The 18,939-nt window shown below is 39.7% G+C and overlaps 1 protein-coding gene across 1 annotated transcript in view; it reads left to right on the top strand.

Moving 5' to 3' along the window:
- LOC126424949 (putative uncharacterized protein DDB_G0290521) overlaps positions 1-18,397 on the top strand; it is a 125,248-nt gene extending 106,851 nt beyond the window's left edge. Inside the window, exons 11-12 of the mRNA XM_050087808.1 lie at positions 8,180-8,246; positions 17,635-18,397. Coding sequence (XP_049943765.1) covers positions 8,180-8,246; positions 17,635-17,747 — 180 coding nt within the window. The 3' untranslated portion in view covers positions 17,748-18,397. The remainder of the gene's footprint in view (positions 1-8,179; positions 8,247-17,634) is intronic.
- The last annotated feature ends 542 nt before the right edge of the window (positions 18,398-18,939 follow it).

The following is an 18,939-nucleotide window of genomic DNA, read 5'->3' as shown; positions in this document are numbered from 1 at the left end:
GCGGGAGGCCGGGTGGACGTATCGCCGAATTGCTCAACACGTGGGGCGTGAGGTCTCCACAGTACATCGATGTTGTCGCCAGTGGTCGGCGGAAGGTGCACGTGCCCGTCGACCTGGGACCGGACCGCAGCGACGCACGGATGCACGCCAAGACCGTAGGATCCTACGCAGTGCCGTAGGGGACCGCACCGCCACTTCCCAGCAAATTAAGGACACTGTTGCTCCTGGGGTATCGGCGAGGACCATTCGCAACCGTCTCCATGAAGCTGGGCTACGGTCCCGCACACCGTTAGGCTGTCTTCCGCTCACGCCCCAACATCGTGCAGCCCGCCTCCAGTGGTGTCGCGACAGGCGTGAATGGAGGGACGAATGGAGACGTGTCGTCTTCAGCGATGAGAGTCGCTTCTGCCTTGGTGCCAATGATGGTCGTATGCGTGTTTGGCGCCGTGCAGGTGAGCGCCACAATCAGGACTGCATACGACCGAGGCACACAGGGCCAACACCCGGCATCATGGTGTGGGGAGCGATCTCCTACACTGGCCGTACACCACTGGTGATCGTCGAGGGGACACTGAATAGTGCGCGGTACATCCAAACCGTCATCGAACCCATCGTTCTACCATTCCTAGACCGGCAAGGGAACTTGCTGTTCCAACAGGACAATGCACGTCCGCATGTATCCCGTGCCACCCAACGTGCTCTAGAAGGTGTAAGTCAACTACTCTGGCCAGCAAGATCTCCGGATCTGTCCCCCATTGAGCATGTTTGGGACTGGATGAAGCGTCGCCTCACGTGGTCTGCATGTCCCGCACGAACGCTGGTCCAACTGAGGCGCCAGGTGGAAATGGCATGGCAAGCCGTTCCACAGGACTACATCCAGCATCTCTACGATCGTCTCCATGGGAGAATAGCAGCCTGCATTGCTGCGAAAGGTGGATATACACTGTACTAGTGCCGACATTGTGCATGCTCTGTTGCCTGTGTCTATGTGCCTGTGGTCTGTCAGTGTGATCATGTGATGTATCTGACCCCAGGAATGTGTCAATAAAGTTTCCCCTTCCTGGGACAATGAATTCACAGTGTTCTTATTTCAATTTCCAGGAGTGTAAATGAAAATATCCAGTGTCATCTGAAGTTAGCAGACCCCACCACTGCGTGTTGCTTCCACCCCTGTGCTAGCAACCACCATAACTGGCACAATCTACAGCTGAGACAGCTTGTTTTCATATGACTTGTGCTGTCATTTGTATGGAGACAACTGAGTCTATGTAATTAAAAAGTATGTTTTGAACCAAATTATCACTTACACAATTTCAAATGACAATGGAGGTGAATTTAAAGCAAGTTTTAGTCTATATAAACAGAATTTGAGAAGTCCCACAGATTTCCAGTTCTGTTCATGTACAAATCATGTTTATTGTGTGAACTGGATTGTCATGGGGATGGAAGTGTTGAAATCATACTAAAACAAGAGTCACTATAAAATTTCAAAATAAAAATTACACAGAATATGAACCATGGACCTTGCCGCTGGTGGAGAGGCTTGCGTGCCTCAACGATACAGATAACCATACCGTAGGTGCAACCACAATGGAGGCCAGACAAACGTGTGGTTCCTGAAGAGGGGCAGCAGCCTTTTCAGTAGTTGCAGGGGCAACAGTCTAGATGACTGACTGATCTGGCCTTGTAACAGTAACCAAAACGGCCTTGCTGTTGTGGTACTGTGAATGGCTGAAAGCAAGGGGAAACTACAGCCATAATTTTTCCCGAGGGCATGCAGCTTTACTGTATGGTTAAATGATGATGGCATCCTCATGGGTAAAATATTCCGGAATTAAAATAGTCCCCCATTCAGATCTCCGGGCAGGGACTACTCAGGAGGACGTCGTTATCAGGAGAAAGAAAACTGGCATTCTACGGATCGGAGCGTGGAATGTCAGATCCCTTAATCGGGCAGGTAGGTTAGAAAATTTAAAAATTGAAATGGATAGGTTAAAGTTAGATGTAGTGGGAATTAGTGAAGTTTGGTGGCAGGAGGAACAAGACTTCTGGTCAGGTGAATACAGGATTATAAATACAAAATCAAATAGGGGTAATGCAGGCGTAGGTTTAATAATGAATAAAAAAAATAGGAGTGCGGGCAAGCTACTACAAACAGCATAGTGAACGTATTATAGTGGCCAAGATAAACACGAAGCCCATGCCTACTACAGTAGTAAAAGTTTATATGCCAACTAGCGCTGCAGATGACGAAGAAATTGATGAAATGTATGATGAGATAAAATAAATTATTCAGGTAGTGAAGGGAGACGAAAATTTAATAGTCATGGGTGACTGGAATTCGACAGTAGGAAAAGAGAGAGAAGGAAATATAGTAGGTGAATATGGATTGGGGGACAGAAATGAAAGAGGAAGCTGTCTGGTAGAATTTTGCACAGAGCATAACTTAATCATTGCTAACACTTGGTTCAAGAATCATAAAAGAAGGTTGTATACATGGAAGAATCTTGGTGATACTAAAAGGTATCAGATAGATTATATAATGGTAAGACAGAGATTTAGGAACCAGGTTTTAAATTGTAGGTCATTTCCAGTGGCAGATGTGCACTCTGACCACAATCTATTGGTTATGAACTGTAGATTAAAACTGAAGAAATTGCAAAAAAGTGGGAATTTAAGGAGATGGGACCTGGATAAACTGACTAAAACAGAGGTTGTACAGAGTGTCAGGGAGAGCATAAGGGAGCAATTGACAGGAATGGGGGAAAGAAATACAGTAGAAGAAGAATGGGTAGCTCTGAGGGATGAAGTAGTGAAGGCAGCAGAGGATCAAGTAGGTAAAAATACCAGGGCTAGTAAAAATCCTTGGGTAACAGAAGAAATATTGAATTTAATTGATGAAAGGAGAAAATATAAAAATGCAGTAAATGAAGCAGGCAAAAAGGAATATAAACGTTTCAAAAATGAGATCGACAGGAAGTGCAAAATGGCTAAGCAGGCATGGCTAGAGGACAAATGTAAGGATGTAGAGGCTTATCTCACTAGGGGTAAGATAGATACAGCCTACAGGAAAATTAAAGAGACCTTTGGAGAAAAGAGAGTCACTTGTATGAATGTCAAGAGCTCAGACGGAAACTCAGTTCTAAGCAAATAGAGGACAGCAGAAAGGTGGAAGGAGTATATAGAGGGTCTATACAAGGGTGATGTACTTGAGGACAATATTATGGAAATGGAAGACGATGTAGATGAAGATGAAATGGGAGATACGATACTGCGTGAAGAGTTTGACAGAGCACTGAAAGACCTGAGTCGAAACAAGGCCCCGGGAGTAGACAACATTCCATTAGAACTACTGACGGCCTTGGGAGAGCTAGTCCTGACAAAACTCAACCATCTGGTGAGCAAGATGTACGAGACAGGCGAAATACCCTCAGACTTCAAGAACAATATAAGAATTCCAATCCCAAAGAAAGCAGGTGTTGACAGATGTGAAAATTACTGAACTGTCAGTTTAATAAGTCACAGCCGCAAAATACTAACATGAATTATTTACAGACGAATGGAAAAACTGGTAGAATCCGACCTCGGGGAAGATCAGTTTGGATTCCGTAGAAATGTTGGAACACGTGAGACAATACTGACCATACGATTTACCTTAGAAGGAAGATTAAGGAAAGGAAAACCTATGTTTCTAGCATTTGTAGACTTAGAGAAAGCTTTTGACAATATTGACTGGAATACTCTCTTTCAAATTCTGAAGGTGGCAGGGGTAAAATACAGGGAGCGAAAGGCTATTTACAATTTGTACAGAAACCAGATGGCAGTTATAAGAGTCGAGGGGAGTGAGACCGGGTTGTAGCATCTCCCCGATGTTATTCAATCTGTATATTGAGCAAGCAGTAAAGGAAACAAAAGAAAAATTTGGAGTAGGTATTAAATTCCAGGGAGGAGAAATAAAAACTTTGAGGTTCGCTGATGACATTGTAATTCTTTCAGAGACAGCAAAGGACTTGGAAGAGCAGTTGAATGGAATGGACAGTGTTTGAAAGGAGTATATGAGATGAACATGAACAAAAGCAAAACGAGGATAATGGAATGTAGTTGAATTAAGTGGGATGATGCTGAGGGAATTAGATTAGGAAATGAGACACTTAAAGTAGTAAAGGAGTTTTGCTATTTGGGGAGCAAAATAACTGATGATGGTCGAAGTAGAGAGGATATATAATGTAGACTGGCAATGGCAAGGAAAGCATGTCTGAAGAAGAGAAATTTGTTAACATCGAGTATAGATTTAAGTGTCAGGAAGTAGTTTCTGAATGTATTTGTATGGAGTGTAGCCATGTATGGAAGTGAAACATGGATGATAAATAGTTTGGACCAGAAGAGAATAGAAGCTTTCGAAATGTGGTGCTACAGAAGAATGTTGAAGATTAGGTGGGTAGTAACCAATGAGGAGGTGTTGAATAGGATTGGGGAGAAGAGAAGTTTGTGGCACAACTTGACTAGAAGAAGGGATCGGTTGGTAGGACATGTCCTGAGGCATCAAGGGATCACAAATTTAGCATTGGAGGGCAGTGTGGAGGGTAAAAGTCGTAGAGGGAGACCAAGAGATTAATACACTAATCAGATTCAGAAGGATGTAGGTTGTAGTTGGTACTGGGAGATGAAGAAGCTTGCACAGGATAGATTAGCATGGAAAGCTGCATCAAACCAGTCTCAGGACTGAAGACCACAACAACAACAACAATGGTTGATATGCACATCAAATGATTCCATTTATTTAATAGGGCATAAGTCTGGAATCTGATATTTTGGAGGAAAAGTATCTTGAAAGTAATAGATGCATTTTATTGGTGTTTTGATTATTATAGTGCTAATTGAAACATTACATTTAGGTGAAATAAGTTACCTGTAATCAGATTTTTGATCTCATACTTCAACTGAGACACCCAGTTCATGAAATCCATCCTCCATGAAACCTACTATGTCACTGTCAATGAGAGCTGTTTCCTTACTTTCAGTAGGTGGCAGTAATCTTCTAAAAAGGAAATGAAAAGTGAAAACCTGCATTATATGATTACAACTAACAAAGTAAGTGTAAGTAATCAGACTGAAACAAAGAAGATGGACAATTTCAAGCAACTTGGTATTCTGTTCAGAAGTATCTGTTATGTTACAACAGAAGTATCTTTTACCACATGAAACTTTAGGTTATTATGAACAAATAGGCTTCTTTCTGAACCTCTCAGTTAGTATACAGTGCTTGTTTGAAATGATCAGAGTGAGTGGAGAATTCAACAGAATTATATTACATATATATGGTAGTATTTACATCTGACCTAGAATAACATGAAGAGGCAATGATCCCACATGAATCGAGTTTTATCCGCGTATTATACAAGTCCTGCCGTTGGCTTGTCACTGGATCCAGTTTACTGGTGAGTTAAATATTCTCCACAAGAACAATATCTAACTGACACTATTGTCTGCAGTCTGTGACTCTCTTTCTTACCCACACGCAAACTATTTACCACTCAATCCCAAACAGCATTTTGAACAGCACTGTGTTGTGAAATGTTGTCACAGAAAACGAGCTGCTGTGTATTGCAACAGTGACAGTTGGTCAGTGTTTGTCAACTAATATTCACAAGAAAAAAGATGGGAGTTGAATTTTGTTAAATTTTTGTTATACTTCTCCTGGAAACTGTAGGCTATGTTGCAGAATACGTTAAATTTTTAAACACCACCAAGTGTTACAAATGATCAGCCATTTGACTGCACTACCAAAGCTTGGAGTAGTGACTGCAGAAAAATTCTGTTCCAGTATTGGGAATCGCACTTCAGCCTCCTGGGTGAAAGCCAGGTTTCCTAACCACTTTCTGCTAAATTTTTTTATACTATCAATAGCAGTCCACTGAAGAATCTATCTATAATAAGTAAAACATGCTTTCTGTTTTATCCCGTATAATATTATTTTATACCTTTCTGCTGCATTATACTTTATTCAAATTATGGAATCAATATTTTTGTTCCAGTCTCAGTTCCATACCCTGCATTCAGAAACAGTAAAAACTATGCATATTTACATTTTAATTGGTATGGAAGGGAAGCAATCCAGAAAGGTTCTCTCCAGTCTGTATTCTACAAAAAGTCTTAAAGTCTTCAGTTCTGTCCTCATTTATTACTGTTATATGTTCACTACAGGTGGATACTCTGTGGGTTTCCAATCTCAGTGTGGCTATAAAAATGTTATAAATAGCGGTGATTGCTGGTTTCCGCAACTCTTGTACAAATTATATTTGAGAGAGATTGAGCATATGAAATAGAAATGGATTTAAGTATAGTGCTCATAGGATTATGCTTTTGAAAATATTAATTTAGAAATTGCGTTTTAAGTCACTACCCCGCATACTGAATTCATTGAATTTCAATTTCTATGGTGCAAGTTTCAAAATGCTTATTACTGCAAAACATGAGAACAACAGTGCTTTTGTATTTGATGCTTATCTACAGTATTTTCATAGACGGTGATGGGGAGATGAAGCAGCAGTCATTTGACAAAAGATAATATGCAGTGACATGCCTTAGACGTACTTTAAATGCAACAAAGAGAAGTGCGTACTTGTGGTATGTGTACCCTGTTACTATTATTAATAATATTGTTTCATTTGATTCTTTAAAGAGCTCTAGAACCAATATGTAGCTTTAGTCTTTCTGTTTTTATTATCTTCTCATAACTTCTTTGTTCTGTGACTATGGGTCTATTGACATTCTATTATCAAAGCATTTTTTAGTTTCAGATTTCTGTCCATTGTTGACATGAACTTGTTTGAGTCAGTCTTCTGCCAGAATTGTGTCCTTGTAGTTTCCAGAGAGTCAACAGCTATTTCTTTGAGATACTTCTGGATGTTGAGTAGCCTTAATGGTTTATGCAGAATGTTTTCTTGGTTAATTGACAGTTTTGATATATGTTCAAGAGTTTTCAAGCATATTTGCCATACAGTGAAAGAAGCCTTTGGTCATGGAATACAGTTGTCTCAAACGTTTGCACATTCAATTACCATCTTCGCTCTGAATATTTTCCTCTGTACCTGTTATTCCATTTTCTCACTGACAATAGCATTTATGGTTAACAATGATGTCTCAGTTGCATAAAGTGCCTGTGGGAAAATTAATGTTTTCTGGTGACGTAGTTTGGCTTTGGTGGAAAAGGAGGGTGGAGGGGGGGGGGGGGGGGGAGGGAGGGAGGTGATTTGTCGGAAGGGATCAAACAATGAGATCATCAGTCTCATTGGATTAGGAAAGGATTGGGAAGGAAGTTGGCCATGCCCTTTCAAAGGAACCATCGTTCCATTTTACTGAAGCGATTCAGGGAAATCACAGAAAACCTAAATCAGGATGATCTTCTTGTGGTGCAGTTCTTCTTGTTATGCCTGTGCTTGCTATGAAAATGGAATGAGATTCCACCTTATGCAAGACACTTTTTTTCCTGTTTTGTTTCACCCATACATGTTTCAGCACTTCTATGCTATCTTCAGTAGGTTTTTCAAAAAAAGTTAAAAATAGAAATTAAACCGTCTGAACAAGGCACAAAAGTGCTGAAACACATATTGGTGAAACAAAATAGGAAAAAAGGTGTCTTGGGTGAAACAAAATAGGAAAAAAGGTGTCTTGCATAAGGCGGAATCTCATCCCACTACATCAGGATTGCCGGACAGGGGATTGAACCGTCATCCTCCCGAATGCGCCACCATGCTCGGTAGGTGGAAAAGGATTTCCTATTATAAATATTCATTACAACTGTGTAGGCTTTGTGCACTTTTTGTATATGAGTTTTCATTGCTCACCTTGTCATTGCCAATGTTCCTGACAGTTTCACCTTAATGCTTGAAGTGTCAAACATCAGAGCCATTACCACAATGAGGCTACATGTTTGGAGTCCATGTACTGTTTTGTATCACAAGAGATTTGCGGGTCAGCTCTGTCAGCAATCTCATGAAACTTCTCAAGTATCACCTTGACTTTTGTCTGTTTTTATTGGAAAAGATTTGCTGATTTTTGCCCACGATTTTGTACATTTGCAGAACATTCTTTATTAATAATCTTATGTATGTAAAGATGTCATATGAAACAATGTGTCTACATTTGTGAATTTGATTTTGTCCTCTGTCTTATGCAGCCAAAGGCTGTGCCAGGCAGATTCGTAGCAACTTCAACTGCTGCTGTTGATGGGAAAGAAAATGGAGGTGAGTCATTTTTTCAGTACTAAGAAATGTGGCAATATAGCTTGTTTGCTATTAGATTAAACTATATTGGACCAACACTAAACATTTATACATGTTGTGTGGGTGGCATGTATATCTACATCTACATCTACATCTACATCTACATGATTACTCTGCAATTCACATTTAAGTGCTTGGCAGAGGGTTCATCGAACCACAATCATACTATCTCTCTACCATTCCACTCCCGAACAGCGCGCGGGAAAAACAAACACCTAAACCTTTCTGTTTGAGCTCTGATTTCTCTTATTTTATTTTGATGATCATTCCTACCTATGTAGGTTGGGCTCAATAAAATATTTTCGCATTCGGAAGAGAAAATTGGTGACTGAAATTTCGTAAATAGATCTCGCCAGAACGAAAAATGTCTTTGCTTTAATGACTTCCATCCCAACTAGAGTATCATATCTGCCACACTCTCTCCCCTATTACGTGATAATACAAAATGAGCTGCCCTTTTTTGCACCCTTTCGATGCCCTCCGTCAATCCCACCTGGTAAGGATACCACACCGCGCAGCAATATTCTAACAGAGGATGAACGAGTGTAGTGTAAGCTGTCTCTTTAGTGGACTTGTTGCATCTTCTAAGTGTCCTGTCAATGAAATGCAACCTTTGGCTCACCTTCCCCACAATATTATCTATGTGGTCTTTCCAACTGAAGTTGTTCGTAATTTTAACACCCAAGCACTTAGTTGAATTGACAGCCTTGAGAATTGTACTATTTATCGAGTAATCGAATTCCAACGGATTTCTTTTGGAACTGATGTGGATCACCTCACACTTTTCGTTATTTACCATCAGCTGCCACCTGCCACACCATACAGCAATCTTTTCTAAATCGCTTTGCAACTGATACTGGTCTTCGGATGACCTTACTAGGCGGTAAATTATAGCATCATCTGCGAACAACCTAAGAGAACTGCTCAGATTGTCACCCAGGTCATTTATATGTATCAGGAACAGCAGAGGTCCCAGGACGCTTCCCTGGGGAACACCTGATATCACTTCAGTTTTACTCGATGATTTGCCGTCTATTACTACGAACTGCGACCTTCCTGACAGGAAATCACGAATCCAGTTGCACAACTAAGACGATACCCCATAGGCCTGCAGCTTGATTAGTAGTCACTTGTGAGGAACGGTGTCAAAAGCTTTCCGGAAATCTAGAAATACGGAATCAACTTGAGATCCCCTGTCTATAGCGGCCATTACTTCGTGCGAAAAAAGAGCTAGCTGCGTTGCACAAGAACGATGTTTTCTGAAACCATGCTGATTACGTATCAATAGATCGTTCCCTTCGAGGTGATTCATAATGTTTGAATACAGTATATGCTCCAAAACCGTACTGCAAACCAACGTCAATGATATAGGTCTGTAGTTCAATGGATTACTCCTACTACCCTTCTTAAACACTGGTGTGACCTGCGCAATTTTCCAATCTGTAGGTACAGATCTATCGGTGAGCGAGCGGTTGTATATGATTGCTATGTAGGGAGCTACTGCATCAGTGTAATCTGAAAGGAACATGATCGGTATACAATCTGGAACTGAAGACTTGCCCGTATCAAGCGATTTGAGTTGCTTCGCAACCCTTGAGGTATCTACTTCTAAGAAACTCATGCTAGCAGCTGTTCATGTTTCAAATTCTGGAATATTCCATTCGTCTTCCCTGGTGAAGGAATTTCGGAAAACTGCATTCAATAACTCCGCTTTAGTGGCACAGTTGTCGGTAACAGTACCATCGGCACTGCGCAGCGAAGGTATTGACTGCGTCTTGCCGCTTGTGTACTTTACATACCACCAGAATTTCTTCAGATTTTCTACCAAATTTTGAGACAATGTTTCATTGTGGAACCTATTAAAGGCATCTCGCATTGAAGTCCGTGCCAAATTTCGCGCGTCTGTAAATTTTAGCCAATCTTCGGGATTTCGCGTTCTTCTGAACTTTGCATGCTTTTTCCGTTGCCTCTGCAACAGCGTTCGGACCTGTTTTGTGTACCATGGGGGATCAGTTCCATCTCTTACCAATTTACGAGGTATGAATCTCTCAATTGCTGTTGCTACTATATCCTTGAATTTGAGCCACATCTCGTATACATTTGCATAGTCAGTTCGGAAGGTATGGAGATTGTCTCTTAGGAAGGCTTCTAGTGACACTTTATCCACTTTTTTAAATAAAATTATTTTGCATTTGTTTCTGGTGGATTTGGAAGAAACGGTATTGAGCATAGCTACAACGACCTTGTGATCAGTCATGATGCTCTCTATTAGCTCTGGATTGTTTGTGGCTAAGAGGTCAAGTGTGTTTTCGCAACCATTTACAATTCGCGTGGGTTCATGGACTAACTGCTCGAAATAATTTTCAGAGAAAGCATTTAGGACAATCTCGGAAGATGTTTTCTGCCTACCACCAGTTTTGAACAAGTATTTTTGCCAACATATCGAGGGATGTTTGAAGTCCCCACCAACTATAACAGTATGAGTAGGGTATTTATTTGTTACGAGACTCAAATTTTCCCTGAACTGTTCAGCAACTATATCATCAGAGTCTGGGGGTCAGTAGAAGGAGCCAATTATTAACTTAGTTTGGCTGTTAAGTATAACCTCCACCCATACCAATTCGCACGGTGTATCTACTTTGACTTCACTACAAGTTAAACCACTACTGACAGACACAAACACTCCACCACCAATTCTGCCTAATCTATCTTTCCTGAACACCAGACTTTGTAAAAATTTCTGCAGAACTTATTTCAGGCTTTAGCCAGCTTTTTGTACCTATAACGATTTCAGCTTCTGTGCTTTCTATTAGCGCTTGAAGCTCAGGGACTTTCCCAGCACAACTACAACAATTTACAACTACAATTCCGACTGGTCCTTGATCCAAGCACGTCCTGTATTTGCCATGTACCCTTTGAGATTGCAGCCCACCCCGTACTTTCCTGAGGCCTTCCAACCTAAAAAACCGCCCAGTCCGCACCACACAGCCTCCGCTACCCGTGTAGCTGCCAGCTGAGTGTAGTGAACTCCTGACCTATTCAGTGGAACCCGAAACCCCACCACCCTATGGCGCAAGTCAAGGAATCTGCTCCCAACTACTAATAAGCCCACCCTCTGCGATTGCCCAGACCTTGAAGGCTGAGAATCATCCTCTGAAACAGGGCAGGCAACTGCATCTGGCTCAGGCAGAGACAGTACCTGAAACCTGTTTGTCAGACGCACCGGGGAGGCTTTCTGATCAGCCTCGGGGGACGTCTTTTCTGCCTGCCATGCCTTGCAATGACCTCCCAATCAACCACAGGTGAGGGCTCAGCCCCACTGCGGGCAGCAACCGGGGCAACCACAGCGGCAGACCGATCTGGGGACAGACGGGACGAGGTTGACATCCCCGTGATACCCATGTCGGCTCCCCATAGTGGTGCCCATTAGCAACAGCCTCAAGCTGCGCGACCGAAGTCAGCACTGCCTGCAGCTGTGAGCGAAGGGATGCCAACTCAGCCCTCATCCGAACACAGCAATCACAGTCCCTGTCCATCCTAATCGATGTTGAACAACAGTTACTGAAACACGAGTCCATGCCTAGATAACGCGAGGGAAACACGCAAAGAATGTAGGAACCAACCTGTACAAATGCCTAATGACTGCGCTACAATCTGCCTGAATTTACGATCACAGTAACTAAAACTCGAAATTACACCTCCTATACGAAACTCACACGCAACTTAAGTAAGAATATATGAAGTAAACACAGAAAAGAAGCTATATATGTATACATGTAATTGTAGCATAGACAGCACAGGATTTGGAAGATCAATTGAATGAAAAGGACGATGACTTGAAAATAGTTTATAAGATGAACATAAATAATAGTGAAACTAGGATGGTGAAAATAATCAAATTAAGTGAAATGACACTGAATGAATTATTTTTGGAAATGCGGCACTAAAAGTAGTGGATGAGTTTTGTTACTTGGGCAACAGAATAACTGGTAACAGCAGAACTAAACAGGATATAAAAGGTAAATGACCAATACCAAGGAAACTTTCACGAAAAAGGAAAATTTGTTAATGCTGAATATAAACTCAGGTGTTAGGAAGTCTTTCCAGAAAGTATTTGAAGAGGTACTGAATTGAATGAGGGAGAAAAGATTTTTATAGTACAACTTAATCAAAGGATGGCCTTTGTTATAAAAAAAAAAAAAAAAAAAAAAAAAAAAAAAACACTAAGCCATCAAAGATTAGTCAGTTTGGTAAAGGAGGGAAGTATAGTATGCAGAAATTATAGAGGGAGACCAAAGCTTGAATACAGTAATCAGTTTCAAATGAATATAGTTTGCAATAGTTATGCAGAGATGAAGAAGCTAGCAATGGATAGATTAGCATGGAGAGCTGGTTCAAGCCAGGTTTTGGACTCTCTTAACTACAACAACACACCAGATGAGAGGTAGGTTTCTAAGGAATTATTATTATACATGAAGAAAAATATTTTCATTCACTTTAAAAACGCAACTAACACTAGGTCCAGATTTAGTGCCCTAAAGCACTCCAATTTCTCAGTGAGGTTGAATATGACAGCCAAATGTAGTTATTTTGCGCAAAATGTCGTATGTAAGACTTTTTATTATTCTCTGAGATAAGCGGTATAGGATTTTTGTTCCTGTATAGAATGGAATACTGGTTATGAGGCTGTGAGAGGCTGCCCCCCCCCTCCCCCCTCCCCCCCCCCCCCCCCCATCCTCCTCCCTTCCGCTCCAATCAATGAGTTCTTGTTCCAAAACATGAATACATAGTTCACAGATAAAAAATTCTGCTGGAATGAACAGATTGTTGTAGGGACACAGTTGTATTTTGAATGTTCAGGAATGTAATAAAGTAACTGGAAGCAGTCTTGTACACATCAGAAACCTGTACTTTGAGAATCTGCAACACATAGGTGCATTTTTAACTCCAGGCAATACACGTTATACTTAATCTTCATTATTTTAATATATGTTGACTTACAATTTCATAATCTCCAGGTCTTTCACATATTTCATGACTTCCATTCAAGAGTCCACTAAAATGTTCCCGTATTATTCATTTGCATCATTTTCCTCAATATTTGTGGCATGTACGTAAATAATGAATCAAGTACCAAAGAATGATTATTTGAGTTATTGGTGAAATTCTGCTGTAAACGCCAAGGCCAATTACGCATATTTGATACAAGCACCAGAACAGCAGGGAAAGTATTTTATAGCTGTTGTAAGATGACACTCATGCCTAACACTGATGTTGATGTTCAAATAATGAGTCGTGCACCAATTCTCTGTTCTCTGTGAGAGTCTTGATGTTCAAATAATGAGTCATGAACCAATTCTCTGTTCTCTGTGAGAGTCTTGGCATGCACTTGTGTGAACTGCTTACAATTGAAGTAGCTCTGTGGTTCATTTGCAACAATAGGATGTTGCTGAAGTAATTATTACAAATATATAATATACAACATTGTAAAATGGAAAGGAAAACTGAACCAAAATGGAGAGATGAAGGTAGTGCTGAAAATCAAGGAAAGACATTACTCAATGAAGGAAAGGAAATTCTTGAAAAGCCAATATTGTGCTTCCAGTGAAGTAGGCTCCCAAGTACCAGTAGGGCTTGACTGTGTGCATGGGATGTGCTTGGTTGTGTGTATGAATGGTGTATGTTTTAATTTTTCTGATGAAGTCTGTGGTTGAAAGCTTTGTCTAAGTGTTTTTAATTGTGCCTGTGTGCGTCTTAATGTGTCATCTTTACAGTAAGTAGCAATCTATCTTTTCGTACATTGTTGACAGTCTTTAAAGACAAATTCTCTAAACTAAAATTTCATCATTTGTTCAAGTTACACATATTCTACAGGCATTCTTCTTAAAGCCAAACTGAGGTGTGATCCCAGTAATAAAGACAATAAACTCCAGCTAGAATTCCATCACCAAAAAGCAAAGAGAGCTATGGATTCTGTGAAATCTGATGCAATTAGGAGTCAGGGGCCTAACTCAGAAGTGTGTAGAGCTGCAAGAGATTTACAAAAAGCGATTTCACTTCCTTCATTAAGGCACAGTGAAAAGTTTTATTTACTGCAGCTCTCAGATCACAACTTTCACATTCATGTTGGTGATAATCAAATCTGTCACATTTCTCTGGCATGAGGTCATATGTGGCAGGTGTGAAAATGAAATTGCAGCCTACATGCACAAAGCCTTTACAACATGACTTTCTTGTGAAAAGAAATTGATGATGTGGACTGACAACTTCTGTGGACAGAAAAAAAATGATGTTTCTTTGGGTTTACCTAACAGCAAAGTGTTATTTTATGGAAACAGAACACATGCTTTGGTGAAAGGACACACTTTTATATCTTCCAGTCACAGTATTGCTCACATTGAGAAATGAAAGAGGCTAACTGTATGTGAAGTTCCAAAAGATTTAGTTTATATCACTGCAGCACAACACCATTCATAGTGACTGTTAAGCAAGAAACAGATTTTTATGACAACGTCAGCTGCTGAAAAACATATGAATTTCACCACTGCGCATATTTCAAAATCATAGTGGATCAGACTGGCTGCTGAATGGATAGGGGGTACTGCAGGTTCAATCAGCTCTTAATGCAATTGAACAGTTAGAGGCACATGAACTCTTTCGATCTCCAATAGGTGCAGCTGGAAACATGACACTGTGAATCTAGGTTGTCTGAAGATAAGAGAAGGAACTTAGCTAAAATGACTCCATACGTGAAAGAGAGAATAAGTGGTTTTACAAGAACCTTGTGAAATGAGATAAAATGAGCACCGTGGTAGTTTTACCATTATTTATGTTAAACCATTGCATACAGAACGTTTAATTTTTTTCAAATTTTGTACCATTTTGTTCTTAAATGTACTAATGTAAAATAAAAACACATATACAACAAGAAACCTATATCATTTTTGTGTAGCAATCCTCAACTTTTATACTGCTTTTGTGTAAGTGCTATACACATTTTGTGGAATACCACTCAATCAGTTTTTTGGAATTTGTCCCTTTTTTATTTGTATGCTACACTGATTGTCCAATCAGACTCATTTATTCATTGCTGTACCACAAATTATTCACTCATCATCCTCTGCAGCTTTCTACACATTACTCCACAACAATACTTCTTAATAATAGCGTTTGGAACCCTACCAATATACATCTTTTTAATAACATTATGTATGATAACAACTTGGCATCATTATAGTTAAGTAAATTGCAGTTCAGGTCACATGCATACATGTATGAAAGCACGGTGTCTGTTCTTGCAGACATGTCTGAAAGAACAGACACTGTGTGGAATCTGCAGCTGTGAAACATATTATGTAAATTGAAGGAGGGGAGAGGGCGGAAAAGAATGTAATTGATTTGCCTCGATGGACAATGGATCCACCACATTCAGTGTGGATGCACATTTAAGTCTGATCTCCTATGGAAATCTCAAAGTAGCGAATCATGGAGTACACGGACAGGGACTACGAATAGCTGATGCTAGGTGGGAATGTGAGTCGGCTGACAGGCTGGTTACAGGAATTGAGGATAGGTCACCAGGAGAGTTCCCACCTGTCCAGTTCAGAAAAGCTGGTGGTAGTGGGATGAATCCAGGCTGTGAAGCAGTCACTCAAGACAAGGACACCATGTTGTGCAGTATGCTCGGCAACTGGGCGGATCAACTGTCTCTCAGCCACAGTTTGGCGGTGGAAATTAATGCAGACAGATAGCTTGTTTGTGGTCATGTTCATGTAGAATACTGCATAGTAGCTGCATAGACCACATGGTTGCTTTTGCAAGGTGGTCCTGTGTCTTATGGGATAGGAAATGCATGTGACTTGACTAAACTAGGTGTTAGTGCAAGTATATAGGGTTACAGGTCTTGCATTTAGGTCCAGTTTAAGATATGAGCCATGGGACAAGGGGTTGGGAGTATGAGGGGAATCGGGATGGACAAGGATATTGCATAGGTTGGGTGGCTGATTTGGGTGGAGGGGTGGGGGTGGGGGGGCCACTCCTTTGTAGGGCACATCATGTGACTGGGGAGAGACACACAGGAAATCTGCTTCTGGACAGGGCACGGAGGGTAATTTTGGTCTGCTGCAGCCTCAGTGAGCCCCTCGGCATATTTGGAGACTGATGCTGCAACCGTGGGTAGCTATGCTGTATGGGTATACTGACATGAACAATGATAAATGTAAACTACAAATACTCATGACAAGGTTCTAGGTTTTCCTTTCCATAAGACACTGGTAATCTCTCTATATTGTACTCATTTATTGTTAGTTCAGCTTCAGATTACGGAACTGCACCTAACACACAGAGATAGATAGATAGATAGGTAGATAGATAGATAGATAGAGAGAGAGAGAGAGAGAGAGAGAGAGAGAGAGAGAGTTCTGTTTTTCAACATTCAACATTTGAGAACATTTTAAGTAACATTTTCATACGAAAACAACTATTTTAGTATTTTCACTTTTATAGTTTTTTTTAAATGAACTATAAAAATTACTAATTTTTATTTTTACAATTCATACTCCGACTAAGGTCCCCACCATGATGTATCCCTTACAATTAAAAGTGTCTTGAAATATTAATCAAATATGAAAACTGACAACTGATGTTACAAGTCATAGCCTAGCACTACAGTTTGTTCAGAAAAACGTTAAAAAACAGTATTTTTCACAAAAGATGTCATTTATATACTGAATGTCAAAACAGTTTTCCGAGTACGACATTTTTATGTATTATTTGCAGTCATCTATGACTGCTAAAATAGTTAAAATATTTTTTAGTTTTAATTTTCTGACATGGTCACAATTATCTGTTGAACTTCTTAAATGAACATTTTCAGAGAGTCGAAACTAGTTAACTGTAAAGATAATTCCGATTTTGTTGAAAATAAAAAAAGTTTCAACTGAAATCATTTTTTGTGTATACCATAGGCTGTCAGGAACTTTTTATATAGGTGAACTTTATTCAGTTACAGACCACACTTTCAATATAAAACATAAATGAACTAATACAAAACCAATTTTATAATCAAGCTTTCTATTCATTAACAATACACAGTTTTGATTCCATAAATTAATTAATGCATTTTTCATATAATCATATAACATGTGATTTGTGTAATTATAATGTGAATTTAGAAGCTAATTTTTATCAACAACATAAATTGACTTTATATAATTAACAGTTTGACTACAACAAGGGCTTCGCAATTGATGAATGCATGTTGTTGTTCACCCAGTCTTTGTTGTCTTGTCTTATGGTTGCTGAAAGGTAAATGAAGCTCTTACAAGAAGTGTTCAACCTTTTGTTCCAGGGACTCTGAAGGACCTGAGTGAAGGGGAAGTTAGCGAGGGCCTGGTTCCTGCAGTCCTCCCGCACAGTATGCCTGATGACACGGACAGCACAAGTGTGAGCGACACGTCATGACAGAGGCCGCTTCTGTTTCCCTTCACATTCTCAGTGATTTACTCCAATGTCATTGCCTGTACCATAGCACCTGTTGTTCCTAATTCAGTACTGAAAATGGCGACAGATGAAAATATATACAATACAGTGGTACAGAGCTTACTGTTTTGTTACAGTCGAGGAAAACTAGAGGTTTTTATTTTATTTTATTATTTTTTTCTTACATAATGTAATGATGACCAAACTGAGAAATGGAGGAAGCACATTATTTTCAAGAGTGTCTGTTAGTAAGATGACATATAAAACTGAATATGCTACGTAAGTTGAATACATAGTTGTCATGGTGAAAGAAATTGTAACCTAATTGAGTCCTCTTTGGTGCAACAGTGACTGTGGTAATACAATACATCAAAATAATGTTGACATCATATCAGGGTTTTAACATAGTTCAGATAACATATGTGAGAACACAATAACAGTCAGAGATAAGGACCCAGCAACTGAAAGAATAAACATCATTAATTACTGCTAGTTAAGGAGATCACTACCAAATGAAAGAAGGAAAATGAATGAGTAATGACTCAAACTCCTTACATACTACTATCAGTTTTGTTGTTTCATCAACACCTTTCTATTCCCTTCAACAAATTTGTGAAATAAGAACTTACACCTAACCTGTAGTTAAGTACTCAAATTTTTGTAGTTTCATTTTATTTTTGAACTGTTTCCTAAGATTATGGTGAACTGATTGTTTGGCCTTAGAATTTAATTTAACTTAGTATGATAAGAATACTAAAATCTTAGAAAATATTAGAAGGAACTTTCATAAATACCAATGATGAAATGTCAACATTCCTTTTTTTATTAATTGTAACAAATAATTTATTGCAGTGAATTTTTTTGTCCCAATTTTTGTAAATCAATAAGAAACATAAGGCAAAGTACAATAAAATGAGTTACCTGTGATGGGATAACTATGGCATCAAAGTCATTTTGTTTTTATTATATGGTGACCGTACTTATTTTGAAGCTGTGCATTTTCAATTCTGTTGAGATAACCAACTGTAAAATTGCACTTACCGTGTCTGTGTTGCATGTGTTGTTATGAATAGCAGGACTGAGCACAATGAATCATGAGTCAGATGTGAGTAGTCAATCACATTGCTTGTTCATAGTTTCCTATGCTTCCTAATTCAAGTTATCTTTTCCCCTT

Source organism: Schistocerca serialis, chromosome 10 (genome assembly GCF_023864345.2).
Source record: "Schistocerca serialis cubense isolate TAMUIC-IGC-003099 chromosome 10, iqSchSeri2.2, whole genome shotgun sequence".
NCBI lineage: Eukaryota > Metazoa > Arthropoda > Insecta > Orthoptera > Acrididae > Schistocerca > Schistocerca serialis.
This window is presented reverse-complemented; position numbering and strand designations above follow the sequence as displayed.